A 19,018-nucleotide genomic window follows, 5' to 3' on the forward strand; every position below is an offset into this window, starting at 1 on the left:
CGCCAAGTAGGTGTCCAGCGTTCTCTTTCCCTAGAGAACGGGAAACGAAACCCAGCTTTCTCCAGATGTGAGACTCCCTGGATTTTCCCAGGGGAAACATGGCTAATCAGTGTCTTGTTTGGCTGCAATTCTCAAGCTCCTGCGAACCCGCTCTTTCACTCCCCTGTCTGCAGCAAAGGACTGTCTCCTAGCGAAGGGAGGTGAGAGCTGCTCAAGGTCTGTCTTAATTGGTTCTGGGGTGAGAACATCAATATCAGGCATCTGGAAGGATTCCGGCTGTTGTTGATCCGGAGAAAACCCCATGTTTTCATCCTCATCTGCCACAGTGACACTAGGGGCGGGACTACAAGGCCCATGAGACATCACAGTTGTGTACTATTCTACCACAGTAATTATTTCATATTACAGTAGAATCTCACTTATCCAACATTCGCTTATCCAATGTTCTGGATTATCCAACGCAGTCATCGTTTTTGTAGTCAGTGTTTTTGTAATCAATGTTTTAAATTCATTGTGATATTTTGGTGCTAAATTTGTAAATACAGTAATTACTACATAGCATTACTGCACATTGAACTACTTTTTGTGTGAAATTTGTTGTATAACATGATGTTTTGGTGCTTAATTTGTATAATGATTACCTAATTTGATGTTTAATCGGCTTTTCCTGAATCCCTTCTTATTATCCAAAATACTCACTTATCCAACATTCTGCGGGCCTGTTTATGTTGGATAAGTGAGACTCTACTGTATATTTATCATCTTATATTATCTGCTTAGAACTGGATTATATGAGGCCCGTTCTACACAGCCATATAAAATGCACACTGAAGTGAATTATCTGGCAGCGTGGACTCAAGATAATCCAGTTCAAAGCAGATAATATAAGATTATAAACGGGTTATTTAGCTGTGTGGAAGGGCCTTGAGTCTACACTGCCATATAATCCAGTTAAAATCAGATAATCTGTATTTTATAGGCAGTGGGGAAGAAGCCTGGTTGAAGAGGCCCTGGGCTGAGTGGGTTGCTAGGAGACCAAGTGGGCAGAGCTTAGCCTTCTAGCTGGTAGCAATTGGATAAAAACAGTTATTCCTCTCCCTCTAATTAGGACTTTAATTTTCTTTTCTTTTTGTTGTCGGAACCTAGGGGCAAGGACGGCGGGTTGTGTTGCCAAGTTTTGTGATTCTGGGTCGTGTAGTTTCGTTGCCTACTTCTAGGTAAAAAGTCCAGAAGCTTTTTATATATATAGATGGTAGGAGCCACTTTCACAATGATTGCTCGCTATATTACTTTACACACTGAAACTGTGTGGCTGGTACAGATTGCATGAGGTAATTCATAACTTAAAGCTATGGAGAGGTAGCATTGTTTCATCTCCGTGGCCTTGAGAAAACACTTTGGTTTAAGATTCAGAAACCTTTTGCTCCAGAAACTGAACAAGTCTTTGGCTAGCATACATTTGAAAAATGGTTACCTTCTGAATCACCATTTGTTATTATTATTATGTTTATTTATATCCTGCTTTTTTCACCATATGGTGAATCAAAATGGCTCACAACAAAAAGCAGTACAATTATACAACTTAAAATATACAAATATACAAATATTAAAACAGTATTAAACCTCATTAAATTCAGGTTAAAACCATAAAAGCATATAAAATCACAGGAGCCCCTGACAATCTTAAAAACCTTCTTTAAAAGCTTGCCTGAATAAAAAGGTTTTAACCTGCCCTTGGAAGGACAGCAGGGAGGGGGCCAGTGTAGGTTCCCTGGGAAGAAAGGAGTTGCAGATTCAAGGGGCAGCCACTGAAAAGCAAAGCTCACTCTCTTGTTCCCACCAACCGAGCTTGAAACGGAGGTGGGACCAAGAGAAGGGCCTCTCCTGAAGATCTCAGGGCCCGGGTAGGTTTGTACAGGGGGATGCAGTCAGTCAAATATCCTGGACTTGAACTGTTTAGGGCTTTAAAGGTCATAACCAGCACTTTGAATTGTGCCCAAAAACAGACTGGCAGCCAGTGGAGCTGCTTCAACAGGGGGGTTGTCCACTCCCTGTAGCCAGGCCCAGTGAGTAACCTGGCTGCAGCTTTGTGGACCAGCTAAAGTTTCCAAGCACTCTTCAGAGGCAGCCCCATGTAGAGCGCATTATAGTAATCCAGACGGGATGTAACTAAGGCATGTACCACTGTGGCCAGATCTGGCTTTTCAAGGAATGGGCACAGTTGGCACACAAGTTTTAATTGTGCAAAGATCCTCCTGGCCAATGCAGGTACCTGGGCCACCAGATTCAGCACTGAGTCCAGGAGGACCCCCAAACTGCAGACCTGTATCTTCAGGGGGAGTGTAACCCCATCCAGCACAGGCTGGATCCCTATTCTCTGATCTGCCTTCCGACTGACCAAAACTCCGGATTACCTCTCCCAGTGGTTTCATGTATATGTAAGCAGCATGGGGGACAAAACAGAATCCTGAGGAACCCCACAGGACAATGGCCGTGGGTTTGAACAGGAGTCCGCCAGCACCATTTTCTGAGTACAGCCCTCCAGGAAGGTCCAGAGCCACTGTAAAAGAGTGCCTTCCAGTCCCATCTGAGCAAGACAATCCAGAAGGATACCATGGTCAATGTTATTGAAAGCTGCTGAAAGATCCAGGAGAACCAACAGGGGCATACTCCCCCTATCTAGCTCTCTACATAGGTCATCCACCAAGGTGACCAAAGCTGTCTCTGTTCCATAGCCAAGCCTAAAACCAGATTGAAATGGATCTAAATCAATGGTTCTCAACCTATGGGTCCCCAGGTGTTTTGGCCTACAACTCCCAGAAATCCCGGCCAGTTTACCAGTTGTTAGGATTTCTGGGAGTTGAAGACCAAAACATCTGGGGACCCAAAGGTTGTGAACTACTGATCTGGATAATCTGCATCATCCAGAAATCCCTGGAAGGCCCTGGAGTTGGAAGGCCACCACACTCAGAAAAAAGAGGCCAGACACTGGCAACTGTCCATTATTGAGGGGTTCAGGGATGGTTTTTTAGTATAAGCCTCACAACTGCCTCTTTAGGAGAGTTGGAACTCTGTCTTGTTCCAAGGAGGCATTGACCGCCACCTTCACCCACTCTGCCAGTCCCCCTCTATTCTGTCTGATCAGCCAGGACCTGAGTGACTTTATCTGCCCATTCTTTGAGAAGTGAGGAGATGTTTTGGAGCAATTGTGTCCACCGTCCGGGCCATTTCCCCATTCCAGCTAGAGCTTCAAGAGAGGTGACAGAAAAATCCCTAAGAGCCGTCAGGAATCCATCTGGATCCATAAGCCTTCTGGGGTGGACCATCTTAATCAGTCCCCCACCCCTGTGGATGTTTGAAGTCCCATCGAGTCTAAACCTGACCAGGTAGTGATTGGTCCATGACAACGGAATTCTCCACACCACCACCATCATCATCCTATCCCACACAGAAAACAAGTTCCAAAGTGTGCCCAGCAACATGGGTAGGGCAAGACACCACTTGGGACAGACCCATGGTTGTCATAGAGGCCATGGAGACCTGAGCCACTCCCAACAGAGCAGTCTCAGCATAGATGTTGAAGTCTCCCAGCATTATTAGCTGCTGAGACCCCAATGCCAACCTGAAGACCACCTGGCTAGCTCAGGGAGACTGTTGAGAAGCGAGGTGGGCAGTACACCAACAGAATTCCTATTCTGTCTTGGTCATCCATAGATAAATACATTTGAATGCTGTTGACCGTCGGATGGGGATCCTGGTCAGGGGGATGGAATCACAATAGATCACTGAAACTCCACTTCCCACCCCACAGGCCTCGCCTGCTGCTGCACAGAGAATCCTAGTGGGCAGAGCTGAGAGAGATTAACTCCCACAGTCTCATCCAGCCAGGTCTCTGTGACACAGACCAGGTCAGCACGCTCATCAGAAATAAGTCCTGGATGGCAGTTGTTTTTGCATTTACTGAACTAGCATTCAACAGGAGCTTGTTCACTTGTTTCTGTTTACAGAGTATTTATGTGATATTAAAATATGCATTTGAATGTATAGTTTAACTCACTAAAATCTCTATAGACCTATAAAGTAAGGTAGCAATCAAAACATTAAAGAAATAAAAAATACCAACAAATATTAGAGAGAGGCGAGATGAGGGCTTCAAGAGTCCATTACAACATAGTAATGATATGTAAAAAAAAAAAAAAAATTAAAGATTTCAGGTCAGCAGCTTCACATGGGGTGAGCTCATAAAGCTCCCAGGGCTATTTTTGCAATCTCCAAGGTCCCCCCTACTATCACACCCAAACAATTTGGAGGTGTGATAGTAGGGGGGCCCATGGAAATGTTTTTGTTTTCTTTATCAAAATGTCTGTGGGATGCTACTGAGGAATTTGGGGGCCCACCTCATGTTGGGAAGGTTGTGGAGGCCTTCTTTTCAGCTATACAAACCCTCCCCCAAAAAACTCCAGTGAGTGACCAGAGTCACTGCTATTTGCCAGCCCTGTCTTAAAGACTAGTTCATACTTCTAAACTGGCTGTCAAGATCTAGATTTCATCACCAGAATAAATGTACTTGGCCCAGAACAGCTCTGTACAGAAACATTTTTAATAAAAGGTTTATTTCTTTAAATTACTATTACATTTATATTTCTCCTATCTTCAAAAGGACTTAAGAACTTAAGCAGCACAGTATTTTTTCTTCAGTTTTAGGCTCAAACCAATCCTGTGAGGTCAGCTGGATGGCCAAATGAGACACAAGCTCCCTTCTTCACAATTCAAAGGATGAATTATGAATTTAAAGAAAAGATTTGAGTACTGAGTACTGGAGCAGTTAACCCAGGATAGGAGGGAGAAGAATGGGGATGTGAGGAGGCCATCTGAATTAAGTTGTGTCTGTCTCAATTCTGCTCACAGACATTGAAATGCTTTCCAGACATTTGCTTCATCTCCATCAGCATGAAATTTCAAATAAATGAAGTTCAGAGTGAAGCACTTAAGGCTATGAATCTAAATATATACATCATAAGGGCTCTTTTTTACATGGAGCTGCCTTCCACAATCATCAGAAATTGCTGGACAAAAGTTGAAGAGAACAGTCATAAATGGAGATTCATGAAGCGTAACAGACAAGAAGTCAAAAAACTTCAAATATATTTTTTAAATTTATAAAGTTAAAGCACTTACCTTTTTGACCCCTTGATTTAAAAAGGTCTGTGCAAAAACTTCCAAGAAGCAATTCAGCAGCCCTGCTCCTTTTATTGATATTCTCCCTTTCTGTATAAATTCAGTCCTGCAAAACAAAATTCAGCTCTTTCACCTCTTAATATGCAGCTCTATTTACAGTATCATATCTTGTGAAATAATTTTAAATGTATCAATAGATGCCTAACTATACATAATGTAATATGCCAAAATGATATCCTAGGCTCATTTTAAAATTTCCTTTGTATAAGATACAAAATGGCTGAAGTATTATTTCTGGCAAAAGCTTTTGCTTATGGATAAATGTATGGTAGGAAAGGGAAGACATGTTAATTTGGCATGGCATGATTTTACTGATTTCCTTCTGGAGGGGAGAAAATGGCAAACCCCCTCTGAATAAATCTTGCCAAGAAAATCCTGTGATACGTTCATGTTAGGATTGCCATAACCTTTTTTGAGTTCCTTATCAGGTATGTAAGACATGTGCATTTCTAAAAATGTCATTATAGGAGTGCCACATGAAGCAACATTTTCATTTCAGATATTAAAGTGTCTTTAATAATCTCCAACCAATATTCTTCACCAGTTTCTTACTAAATGTCGCATTTCTCACTTATTCATATGTTGAACAGTGTTGCATTTGAGAGAGAAAAAGCATGATTTGATACTTCTGCCTATGAAGTTTGACCTTTGACATCTATTACAGCTATAAATTGACCTCCTCATGTTGAATTGGTCACTGACACTGAAAAGAGATCTGTGAACTCAACCATAGTAGATTGGTGAAAAGTACTTTTATGACTGTACGTTCTTTCAGCAGAAATAAGGCTGGACAGTTCCGATGTAACAAGTGACCCTTACTCTTTATTGGAAAACCCCATCTCTACCCTCTTATTTCTAAACTGACAAGGTAACACCTGTTTGGCAAGGAAAAAAGAGCAGCCTTGCCACAAATTCAGAAAGTGTAGATTCAAACTATCCACACTGGAAAGAATAGCTGAGTTATTAAGTTAACCCTGGGGAAACAGTTGCTATTTAAATTCCTTTATCTCATCTAATCCACAAAGACACATGAAACAGAATGCAAAGACTATACAGCAATGCACACATACATAGGAAAAAGCCAGATTGAATTTAGGCAGGTCATCTGTCGACACTGAAACCCCATGCATTTCATAGGGTTTTCTTAGGCAAGGAATACTCAGAGATCTTTTTGACAGTTTCTAACTCTGAAATATAGCCTTCAGCACCTGGTATTTGTTGGCAGTCTCCCTCCTTCAAGTGCTAATCATGGCTGACCCTGCCTAGCCTTTAAGATCTGACAGGATCTGTGCCTTTAAGCCCTTTTAGCTCTGAATAAATTTGCAAAGGAGGGTGTTTCATATTACAGATTTTTAAACTCAACTGTTTCAAACTTGCAAGGCTGAGAGAAATTTGGTTCTATGTTAACTAACAAAGAATTTTAGATTTGCATATATTTCCACAAATACAAAAACAAACTGGTGATGGAAATATGTGAGAATTAAATTCAAATTCAAACTAGAATAAGATATAAATTTATGCACAGTCACATATCTACAAAGGGGAATGTGGAAGGGCTGGCACTGCAGGACCTAGCTGCTAGAACATCCCAGAAGTAGTCAGTAAAATCTCTCCAAAAGGCATGAAAGGATCATTTTACAGTTGATGCAAGTTTAGGCTTCATAATTTCTTTCTGTTTAGCACTCCAGGAAACAAGGACATGGGAACACCAGAACCTTTATCACACTACCTTAAAATTGAAGTGGGAAAGTGAATCTTCTCTTGGCTGTCTGTCTTTAGCTATTCCCACAATTTCTAGCTAATAGGGATAAATCTGGATTTTATGTAGCTCTTAGCTATTTATGTTCTGGGTCAATGCCCACATTTCAGTCAAAATCTAGAGCACAAGCAGACAACTAGCAGATGAGGTGGCGGTAATTTTCACCTTTGATCCCCCACACCTTTGCAGGTCACATACAGCATCCCGAGTACATCAGAAATTATGTGAAATCATTTCTTATCACTGCATTTTTCAGGAGATTGGCTTGTTTTTCTATATCTTGGAATTCCAAAGTCAGGGTTGTCTGTACTAACGTATTTCCAGCTTACATTGTTAAAGCTGGAAACTGAAGAAAGCAAAGAAAATCAACTAATTTAAAATGTGAAGCTTAAAAGAGTTCTCCAGATTGTGGAGACTGCTAAAAAGATAAATAAATGAGTCCCAGAGTGAATCAAGCCTGAACTCTCGCTAAAAGCAGGGTGGCTGAAGCTATACACGGGGGAAACATTTGCAGGTGGTGCTGAATCCGCTAGGAGGGCCATTGAGGCACCTGGAAGGGGAGGAGGAGGAGCTACCTGAATGACTGGCAGCCCCTGGCTGTCTGTCATTCAGGCATCTCTGCCTTCCCTTCCTGGTTGAGCCCTCTGCAAGGCTATTCAATGAACTGTGGGAGAAGTAGCAGCAGCAGCCTCCTTTCTCTTGCCTGCCTCCCCCGGCCTTCCTCTCCTCCTCCTCCTCCTCCTCCTCCTCCTCCTCCTCTTCCGGCAAGATGCCCCCCAAGGAAGCAGCAAGCGGGTGGGAGGGAGGACGGGAGGGAGGGAGACTGCTTCCTTCTTCACCAACTCCTTCTTGCTTCCTTTCCTTCACTGCAGAAAGGAAGTAAAAAAGAGGCAGAGATACTTTTTATTTTTGAATTCTCCCTTTCCTCTGCATCCAGCTCCCTTCTTCCTCTTCCAACTCTCTTCTTTCCTCCCTCCAATTCTCCCCCATTGAGAGGTGCTTTGATTATGCTTTTGTTGCATGAAGGCAGAAGGGAGAGGAACCCTCTCCGTTCGGCCGCTGCTTGGACCCAGGGAAGCACGAAGCGTGCCGCTTCCCTGGGTCCAAGCGGCCACCAAAGGGAGAGGAAACTTCTCCCTTCGGCGGGCGTTTGGGCCAGCCATTGAGCGGGTGAAGGGGGAGGGCCGCAAAAGCCCTCCCCATTCATCCACCCGCCCGTGCTTCGGCTCCTTCGTCACGCCGGGGGCCGGCAGCACCGGCGCCCGGCGTGGCGAAGGAGCCAGCCGTGTGTGTTGCTAGGTAGATAGCAAGCTACCTAGCAACACGCACGGGGCACTCACCCCTTGGGAGGTGCCCCCGGCGTGTTGCTAGGTAGCTTGCTATCTACCTAGCAACACGCACACCTAGCCAGCCAGCGAGCAGGTGAACGGGGAGGGCCTTTGCGGCCCTCCCCGTTCACCCGCTCGGATTGCACAGAGGCTCGGATGAGCGGGGCTCGGACGAGCGGGGTTTTACTGTACCTATTATCAAACACTCATGGCAAACCAAAAAAACAAACAGATTGGGAATTAATAAAAAATTATTTAAAAAACGAGAAATGCAAAGTTATAATATAAAGAAGCATTAGACGAGTAAGAAGGGCAATATAACTGTCTCAGAATAAAGAACAAAGAACTGATGCATAAACAAAATAGGAGATCTAAGGGTACTGGGAGTACCAAGGGAATATTATAGGAAACACCACACAATAGATGGAAGTCAATTTTAAAGATGTGTGTTATGTTCATGTAACTAGGTAATGTTGTCTGTTGGGTCCAGTTTATGTTTATTTTTAATACATTGTGCATTTTTTTTCTTCCTTCCTTCCTTTCTTTCTCTTTTTCTCTCTTTTTTCTTATTTCTTTCCCTCTCTCTGTTTATGTCCAGTAACTGTTTGGTGTACTGTATGGCTTTTTGTTTTTGCTTTTCATCATTCTCAAATATCACTTCATTGTAATTCACATTGTTAGTAAATATTTGCAATAAAAATTTATTTTAAAAAAAGAGGAAATCGCAATATAAGTGGATAGACCTGGTCAAGAAAGTCATGGCCCTAGAGAAGACTGCCAATGTCAGGGTCATTTGTAGGGATTTCATTCAGAAGGTCACCATAGGTTGACTTGATGGCAGTTAGCCACTAAAACAAAGAGTACTCTGGGAGATGAGTAAGTGAAACTGCTATACTTGTGAGTTACTAGATCATTTTCAGGTGGAAAATTAAAAATCAGATTCATTTTTCTTTTACATGGCAACTGGGATTCAGGAACTGACAAAGTTAAGCTCAGGGTCTATATATGGCATGCAGGCCTTACTTTTCCTACCATTGATCTAGAGCATAAACATGTGATATTGCAGCCTAGAAAAATTGCTAGCTTTTGAAGGGCCCAACTTATAATATTTGAATGCTTTTCTTGCTATGAAACACCTGCTGCATCATAATCCAGTGAAACCCACTCTGTACTTTTAAAAAAAATTGATTACCATATATTTGAAGATAAGCCGAGTTTTTAATCTCTTTTTGGGGGCTGAAAAAGCCTCCCCCGGCTTATAATCGGGTCAAGGTCAAGCCAGCAGCAGAGCCTGGAGGCCACAGTGTGTTTTCTTTTCCAAACCTCCCTTCTTCGCTTCTCCTCCCAGGCTGGAGTTATCTTATTTTTTAAGAGAGAGAGGGACAAGGAGGGAATGTTTTTAAAAGCGAAAGGAGACTGAGTGACAGAACCTCTTGCAAGCCAGGAAGAAGAATGCATGGTGGAAGCGGAAGAAAAAGAGACTCTTGCAAATTTGCAGGATGTATTATTATTACTATTATTGAGTCAAAAGGGAGGGAAAGGAGAGCAACAGAAGGTGTGTATTTCTTTTTATTCCTAAGGAAACAAAAATGGAGTGGGGTTTTTTTGGGAGAGGGAGAGAAGTTTTAAAAAGTCTTTTCTGGCTACTTTTAGAGTTTGAAAGAGGGAGAAATAAAAGAGGTGGGAAAGGGGAGGAGAAAAGAGGCCAAAGTTGTTTTTAGGAGGGCTTTGCTTACATTTCTTCCTTGGGCAAATGCATGCCCCAAAGCTTGTAAATAATATATAGATCTCCCCCTACAAATACATTAATTTAATATATGAATTTTCTCCTCATATGTTTGCAGGTCTTTGCAAATCCTATATACATATAGTTATCTAAAGATTTCCATGTACCTGTATATCTGTACCTATATACATTAATTTTATATATGAATTTCCCCTCACATGTTTGCAAGTCTCTGCAAGTCCTATAAAGATATAATTCTCTATATAGAGAGCAATGTCTAGATAAATAGATATTAATATAGATATAGGCCTTTTAAATATGCACGCACACACACACAGATGTCTAGATAGATGTAAACATAGATAAATGGGACTTACAAATATTGCAGGAGGGAAATGCACATATATAGAGGATTTGCAAACTTTTCAGGGGAGAAATGCAAATGTGAAATTAGTATATATAATTATAGAGCTATATCTAGCCCTGCATTGTTTATATAGGCATTGAATGTTTGCCTGTTACTATGTTGGAAGCCGGTCTGAGTCCCCATGGGGAGATAGATAGAGCAGGATACAAAGGAAGTTGTTGTTATTGTTGTTGATGATGATAATGATGATGATTATTATAAAGTTATTGTTGATACCATATTGTTTTTGTTGACCCGACTTATGCACTTACAGAATCAGCTTACTGTTTTTCTTTGAAATACAGTAAATATTCAAAAAAAAAATTATGCCTCAGTTAATGTAATTTTATTGGTATCTATTTTTATTTTGAAATTTACCAGTAGCTGCTGCATTTTCTACCCTCGACTTATACTCGAGTCAATAAGTTTTCCCAGTTTTTGTGGTAAAATTAGGTGCCTCGGCTTATATTCAGGTCGGCTTATACTCGAGTATATACGGTACCTTTAAATCCATGTTGGTGTGATGGACCTGCTTTCGTTGAATCCACAGTAGTGCCCATCTATGTAGGCAACCAAATTGGTTACAGGGTGTTGTTTAATCCGATAGATGAATCATGAACAGAGCCCCCAAGTTGCTAAGTTTTTTTCCCCCTTTTTCCTTTGAAAAAGTAAAAATGCTTAAAGAAAATATTGATCTTGGATTGATTCTTGCAGCACAGTGCTGAGTGATGCAGCATCATTATAGCAACACAGAAAGAAGGGAAGTCTATTAGTGAGATCCAACTACTGAATTATTGATCAGTTAAAAGCATAGCAAATTTGGCTTAATTGTTTTTGTGACAAGAGTTTAATTAAACCATCTTTACTATAAAATGTCTTGCTGGCCATTTAGTTGAGTTAAATGTTTCTTATTGTCTTAGAAAAATGCTTTGGAACTTCTACCAGTTGAAATACTCTTCACAAAATGGTCAATATGTATTCTGAACACACCTTGACTCCTCAGTCCATCATGAACTGTGAACCACCAATTTAATGTTAAGAAATTATTCTGATACATGTGTAGCAGCCCATTTGTTTTATCTATAAAAGGAGGGAGGAGAAGTTAAAGAAGCTGCCACGGAGATTTCTGTTCAATATAAAGTTTCCATTATACGAATAAGGGTTTTAATTCTCAGTTCATGTGAGTGGACTATTCACACAAGTAAAGACAATTTCTTAATGTACAAAGCAGATGTAAGAGAAATCTGTAGGGAAATAGTGAAGACTGGAATTTAGAAAAATATGTAATAGTTACAACTGTTAAAGGGTTTTTTGCATATAATTATTTTAGAAGGTTTGTGTTAATAGATGACAAGTTACATGAACACAACTATAGCTTGAAGAAAAAGTTATCTCAGCCCAACTAAAAACCATGGCTGATTCAATGAGAATGTAATGAGAACAGGAAACAATTCATGTACATAAGTCACTTTGCCAATGAAGTGTAGCATCCCTACAGACAGAATTATACTTCCCTTTCCTATTTTCTATAATTTATTTTGTCCCTCCTACTCATTCAACTGAAGCTCTGCTCCACAAACACCATAGCAGATCTTGATGCTTCTTGGCTTTTTCCAGATACTGTCGAAAATATTTCCAGCATATAGTATTTCATCGCATAATATTCACACTTATCCCCTTGTTTTGGCTGAAAAAGGTGCAGGGGCAGCGAAGCAATTAAGCCTCATTTGCCTATCCGCCCACCCACCTCCTTTCAGCTACAGTGCTTCCCTCTTCAACCCAGGGCTTTCAGATTCAGTGCCCTAGCTGGCAAGTGAAGTGACACTGGCCCTTCAGCCCACTCTCAGCTATGGCGACAGCCAAGTGAAGCACTATAGCTAGAAGGGGGCAGGTGCACAAGAGGGCAGCCAAAGCAATACATTGGGGTGATGAATCAGGACTGTAACTATTATGAGAAGAAAGCAAAAGTACTGATTTGGGGGAGGGGGCAAAAATGAGGGTGCAACTATTCCACAGTGGCAAGTATTATGCAATGAATACAATAGAGTGTTCCCTCACTTATCGCAGGGGTTACATTCCAGGACCACGCACAAAAAGTGAAAATCCATGAAGTGGGGGCGCTATATTTGTGTTGTTTGCAAGTAGCATCTCTGTCCCCTCCTCGCTTCCCAAGCACGTGCATGTGTGCTCCCGCCGCTGCCACTGCCTTGTGAGGCAAAAACAATGCTGCTTCAGCCTCTTTTTCTCTCCCTTCCTTAGGCTTCTCCTTAGGAAGTAAATAGAGAGATTTATAATACTATTTTATGATTTATACTATTATTTTAGTGTTTGTTTAAAAACAGCAAAACAGTGAATGCGTGAAAAGCAAACTGCGAAGTAATGAAGGAACACTATCTTTGCAATCTTAAGACCTAATAAAATTTCAAGGAGGGGGATAAAGAAAGATAGAGGTTAGCAAGTTGTATTCTGCCTGAAATACCACATATTTTTCTTCTTCTCTGTGAGACTGAAATTAACAAACAAAATTGCTAAAAAATCTAACATTGTAATTAGATGTCACCAAATGTGCAGATACACCAGGAACCTATCTCAAGATCAGTTTAATGATATGAAGATTAAAATGTGAAAACAGAAAAAGGTGTTGATTCATAAATCACACAGTTATGGAATATCCAACTAATTCGGCATAGAATAGCTAGCTGTATAGCTTTTGAAACTATCCCGATAGGTTTTACCAGTGATAGGAAACCAAAAATCAATCCTTTTTCTGAAAAAATATAAATAGCATCTTAATAAAGGTATAGCAATCTAACCGAAGTCATACAACCTTAAGATGCTTTGGAGCTATAATATCATTCAGTTTGATCCTCAAATTGTCTTTTTTAAGCCACAGTTACCAACACTTTAAGATTAGGGTAGGATGTGTTAGAAACTCTTTCTGCTGAGAAGAAGTAGAAGCACATTTGTCTGATTTTCTTATCATATATGTTTCCATTTTTACAATCTGGTACATGGTAAGCTTTTAGTAGCAGAGAGCACACACATTTTGACTTTCCTTGCTCTAGTTTTCCATGACTATTACAATGTGTTACATCATGCAATGCAAATTAGAGATAAGGTTTGGTCAAATTTACTGGCACTGAACAAAGCTTCAACAAGCTGTAATTTTAAAAGGAATAAAGTACTGCCACTATAATTTTAAGGGGTACATTTCAGATACTCTTTCAAAAGTGATGTCAGCATGCTTTTTAAAGACAGGACAGTGAGAAAACAAACTTCATACTGCAGAAAGGCAGTGCTTTTATCAATTTCTCCCCAAATAGATAAATTACTATGCTATCCTTGTTGGTATAAGAAACCTTAAATGTCTGGAAAACATGCATTTCCAACATCTTCAAAGAAACGGGAAAGAACCCTGCAGTTCTTCCCAGAGGCATTGGTGTTGTGTTTTCTTCAAAATTCATCAAGCAAGACATTACTTCCAAGTGCTATCAGATGTTTAAAACTTTTTTTCTAATTCACAAGTAAAGCAAAGTTCCAGGTATTTATTTATTTATTTATTTATTTACATCATTTATTTTCCGCCCTTCTCACCCCGAAGGGGACTCAGGGCGGATCACATTACACATATAGGCAAACATTCAATGTCTTTTTAACATAGAACAAAGACAAGACAAACATGGCTCCGAGCGGGCCTTGAACTCATGACCTCCTGGTCAGAGTGATTCATTGCAGTGATTCATTGCAGCTACTCTCCAGCCTGCGCCACAGCCCTAGCCAGTATCTTTGTGCATGTGTATGACCTTACGTCAAGGGTTCAATCAAAGGTGTAAATATTTTGAGGAAAATAAACATCTGTGGAGCCCAAAAACTTCAATAAATAACCAAGATTTTTTTAACGTCTTAAAGCATTGATGCCAAACAAGCCTCCAAGGGGAAGGCACTCCACAACTGAATGATGTCCCACATTCCTCATGAAGAGGTCAAAGGAATCATAGCACCCCAGAGATTATGCCTAAATTAAGGGAGCCCTTTGCTGTTCTGTGCCTCCAGGTAACTTCAGTGTTAAAAAGATAAAGGTTTCCCCTGACGTTAAGTCCAGTCATGTCTGACTCTGGGGGTTGGTGCTCATCTCCATTTCTAAGCCAAAGAGCCGGCGTTGTCCATAGATGCCTCCAAGGTCATGTGGCTGGCATGACTGCATGGAGCGCTGTTACCTTCCCGCCGGAGCGGTACCTATTGATCTACTCACATTGGCATGTTTTCGAACTGCTAGGTTGGCAGAAGCTGGAGCTAACAGCGGCCGCTCACACTGCTCCCGGGGTTTGAACCTGGGACCTTTCGGTCTGCAAGTTCAGCAGCTCAGTGCTTTAACACACTTCACCACCGGGCCTCCATAACTTCAGTGTTACTACTACAATAAAAAGAACCTATTACAGGGCTTTCTGGAACTGGAATTGTGACTTGCCCTGGTTAAACCAGTGCGTTTTCATAAATGAACAGGGAGTTGAACCCTGGTCTTCAGAGTCCAATTACCAATTCAGTTATGCCACATTAGCTCTCAAGACAGCCCTAGTTATGTTTACATGGGAGTAAGACAGCAAAATAGACCACTATTTGCTTGAGATTCCAAAAAGCTACTGAATGGGGGGGGGGGGGGGTTAGAATATGAGAATGCACATTAACAGTATTGAAATATCTCAAAACATCCTTGTTTTTTATTACAGGTAGTCCCCAAGTTACAAACATGTGACTCCTAGTTACAAACAGGGGTATGACAACAGGAAGTGAAAGGAAATCTATCTCTAGGGAGGGAAATTCACTTATGGAAGAGTTATCATGGGAAAAAAGTGTCTCCATATTTATCATCCATCTTTGTTTCCACAACAACCCAACATTTTCAAAATCCAACTGTCACAGGGACAGAAAGAGAGGTGAAATCTTCTGAACAGGGGCACAGACAGCAAAATAAATGTCACAGGGGTGTTAACCTTTCCAAATGCTTTCCAAAAACTAAAAATTATTTTTGTCTGGAGTTACACTTGAAATGTATCTGTTCCAACTTATATACAAATTCAAATTAAGAACAAACCTACAGAACATATCTTGTTTGTAACCTGAGGGTTGCCTGTGTATCACAATACACATTCATGCACATGGACAAACACACATACACTGTTTTATTGAATTGGGAACAGTTGTTGTTGAAGTCTATTTCTATTTTACAATTTTCTTTTAAAAATACAGTGACTCAGAGTTTATAATGGATCATGTCATCCCAGATGATTTCATATTCTACCATATCTAATTCTTTTACATCAATAATGCCAGGTGCCATTCCTATGCTTATCAAAGGTTCATTACATTTATCACTTCTCACCAGATGAAATGTAATCAATAATATTCCTCCAGAAATAAATAAACTGGTTGAAAACCAGCCACTAAGTTTGAAAAATCTTTATTCTAAAAATAAAACAATTTTAAAAAGTGTGCAATGCAGTTGAATATTTTTTTACTGAATAAGCCAATTGAAACATTACTGAACTACTACTACTACTACTACATATAAAATAAGATTTAAAAATATCTGTGCCAGTCAATTGGGCATCCAAAGGAGAGAAGCGGCGTTACTCCGGTTTGGAGAGTGGGGACGGCCTCCCTTCTCGCAAGGGAGGCCATCCCCACTCTCCAAAGGAGAGAAGCGGCGTTACTCCGGTTTGGAGAGTGGGGACGGCCTCCCTTCTCGCAAGGGAGGCCATCCCCACTCTCCAAAGGAGAGAAGCGGCGTTACTCCGGTTTGGAGAGTGGGGACGGCCTCCCTTCTCGCAAGGGAGGCCATCCCCACTCTCCAAAGGAGAGAAGCGGCGTTACTCCGGTTTGGAGAGTGGGGACGGCCTCCCTTCTCGCAAGGGAGGCCATCCCCAATCTCCAAAGGAGAGAAGCGGCGTTACTCCGGTTTGGAGAGTGGGGACGGCCTCCCTTCTCGCAAGGGAGGCCATCCCCACTCTCCAAAGGAGAGAAGCGGCGTTACTCCGGTTTGGAGAGTGGGGACGGCCTCCCTTCTCGCAAGGGAGGCCATCCCCACTCTCCAAAGGAGAGAAGCGGCGTTACTCCGGTTTGGAGAGTGGGGACGGCCTCCCTTCTCGCAAGGGAGGCCATCCCCACTCTCCAAAGGAGAGAAGCGGCGTTACTCCGGTTTGGAGAGTGGGGACGGCCTCCCTTCTCGCAAGGGAGGCCATCCCCACTCTCCAAAGGAGAGAAGCGGCGTTACTCCGGTTTGGAGAGTGGGGACGGCCTCCCTTCTCGCAAGGGAGGCCATCCCCACTCTCCAAAGGAGAGAAGCGGCGTTACTCCGGTTTGGAGAGTGGGGACGGCCTCCCTTCTCGCAAGGGAGGCCATCCCCACTCTCCAAAGGAGAGAAGCGGCGTTACTCCGGTTTGGAGAGTGGGGACGCCTCCCTTCTCGCAAGGGAGGCCATCCCCACTCTCCAAAGGAGAGAAGCGGCGTTACTCCGCTTTGGAGAGTGGGGACGGCCTCCCTTCTCGCAAGGGAGGCCATCCCCACTCTCCAAAGGAGAGAAGCGGCGTTACTCCGCTTTGGAGAGTGGGGATGGCTTCCCTTCTCGCAAGGGAGGCCATCCCCACTCCCCAAGCAGAGAAGCGGCGTTACTCCGCTTTGGAGAGTGGAGACAGCCTCCCTTCTTGCAAGGGAAGCTGTCCCCACTCTCCAAAGGAAAAACGCGTGGGCGCATGCGCATAGCGCAGATCGCCCATTTCGGCCGGTCTGTGCCTGCGTACAGCACCATCGGCCATTTTGGGCGATGGTGCTGTGCAGTTTAGAGCAGAGCTTCGATTGCTCACGAGGGTGCGAGCGATCGAAGCCCTGCGCCAACAGCGGCGGTGCAGCGGCATTGGCGGCCCTACGGGGCCGCTGTCGACACCTCGACAGCGCCCCTATCAACGTGCGCTCAAAGCAGCCTCTACGTTCAACCGGCCCTGTTGGGCATCTTGCTCATTTTGATCTGTTCTACTTCACTGTATAACTTTCGTCATATTTTTTTTTACTTTATGCTCTGGCATTTTTTTAACTAGAAAAATAATTTACAGTAAGAACAGATTTTGAGAGCAGAAGATTAATGTAACAGGAAAGACACCTAACAGTTACACGTCTTTAGCACTGTCATTGCTAATTGATCATACCATGTTTCAGATGAGTGGGAGGAGAGAAAAACCAAAGATTATGAGCTTTGGTGGGGTCCCTTAGGAATCTCCTGTTTCATTTTTACCATAAGAACTCCCTCCCAAGAAAAATCAGACTAGCCAGCTACTGCACTTTTTTGGTCCATTCAGTAGAGGTTTATAAGATACTAGCTTTGCCTGGCCATGCGTTGCTGTGGGAACCATTTGTTGGCCAGGTGGAATAGCAGTGAATAGCCTTGCAGCCTCCAAGCCTGGCCGTTTTGTGGAGTAGCACCCTTAATCAAAGAGCCGATTTGAAGCCTGGGTCCTCCCTTAGTAGGGGAATCCTTGTTTGGCGAGGTGGAACTGCAGTGAATAGTCTTGCAGCTTAAAAGCCTGACCACTTTCTACATAGGGCATCCTTTGTAGGCCTGGTTGTATGGAACAGAGTAGTCTCGTGGCTTCAGAGCTTGGAGGTTTTCTACCTTGCGGAATCTTTGGTTGGCCAATTTGTATAGCAATTAATAGTTCAGTGTGGCAGGTATGAATGCTGCAATTAGCCACCTTGATTAGCATTTAATGGCCTTGCAGTTTCAAAGTCTGTTTGCTTGTTGCCTGGGAGAATCCTTTGTTGGGAAGTGTTAGCTAGCCCTGATTGTTTCCTTTCTGGAATTCCCAATTTGCCTGGTTTCTGAGTTTTGCTCTTTATTTATTGCCCTGGTTTTAGAGATTATATTGTTCTGTATTATTATACAACAGTAATTATTTCATATTACGGTAGAGTTTCACTTATCCAACATTCGCTTATCCAATGTTCTGGATTATCGAACCTAGTTGGTCTTTTAGTAGTCAATGTTTTTGTAATGAATGTTTTCAATAGATTGTGATGTTTTGGTGCTAAATTCGTAAATACAGTAATTCCTACATAGCATCACCAAGCATTGAACTACTTTTTGTATGAAATTTGTTGTATAACATAATGTAATTAATTTGTAAAATCATAATGTAATTTGATGTTTAATAGACTCTTTCTTAATCCCTTCTTATTATCCAACATATTCATTTATCAAACGTTCTGCCGGAGTGTTTATGTTGGATATGTGAGACTCTACTGTATATTTATAATCTTGTATTATCTGGTTAGAACTGGATTATATTAGGGTTCTTCTACACAGCTGTATAAAATGCACATTGAAGTGGATTATATGGCAGTGTGGACTGAGATAACCCAGTTCAAAGTAGATATTGTGGGTTATTTTGCCTTGATATTCTGGGTTATATGGCTGTGTGCCATATAACCCAGAATATCAAGGCAGATAATTCACATTATCTGCTTTGATGTGGATTATATGGTAGTGTGGACTCAGATAACCCAGTTCAACG

General features: G+C 42.0%; 1 protein-coding gene across 1 annotated transcript in view; it reads right to left on the reverse strand.

Moving 5' to 3' along the window:
• The window catches only part of prelid2 (PRELI domain containing 2), a 60,944-nt gene that overhangs the window by 11,116 nt on the left and 30,810 nt on the right, over positions 1-19,018 (reverse strand). Inside the window, exon 5 of the mRNA XM_003224101.4 lies at positions 5,179-5,284. Coding sequence (XP_003224149.1) covers positions 5,179-5,284 — 106 coding nt within the window. The remainder of the gene's footprint in view (positions 1-5,178; positions 5,285-19,018) is intronic.

This window comes from Anolis carolinensis, chromosome 2 (genome assembly GCF_035594765.1).
Source record: "Anolis carolinensis isolate JA03-04 chromosome 2, rAnoCar3.1.pri, whole genome shotgun sequence".
In the NCBI taxonomy this organism is placed as follows: Eukaryota; Metazoa; Chordata; class Lepidosauria; order Squamata; family Dactyloidae; genus Anolis; species Anolis carolinensis.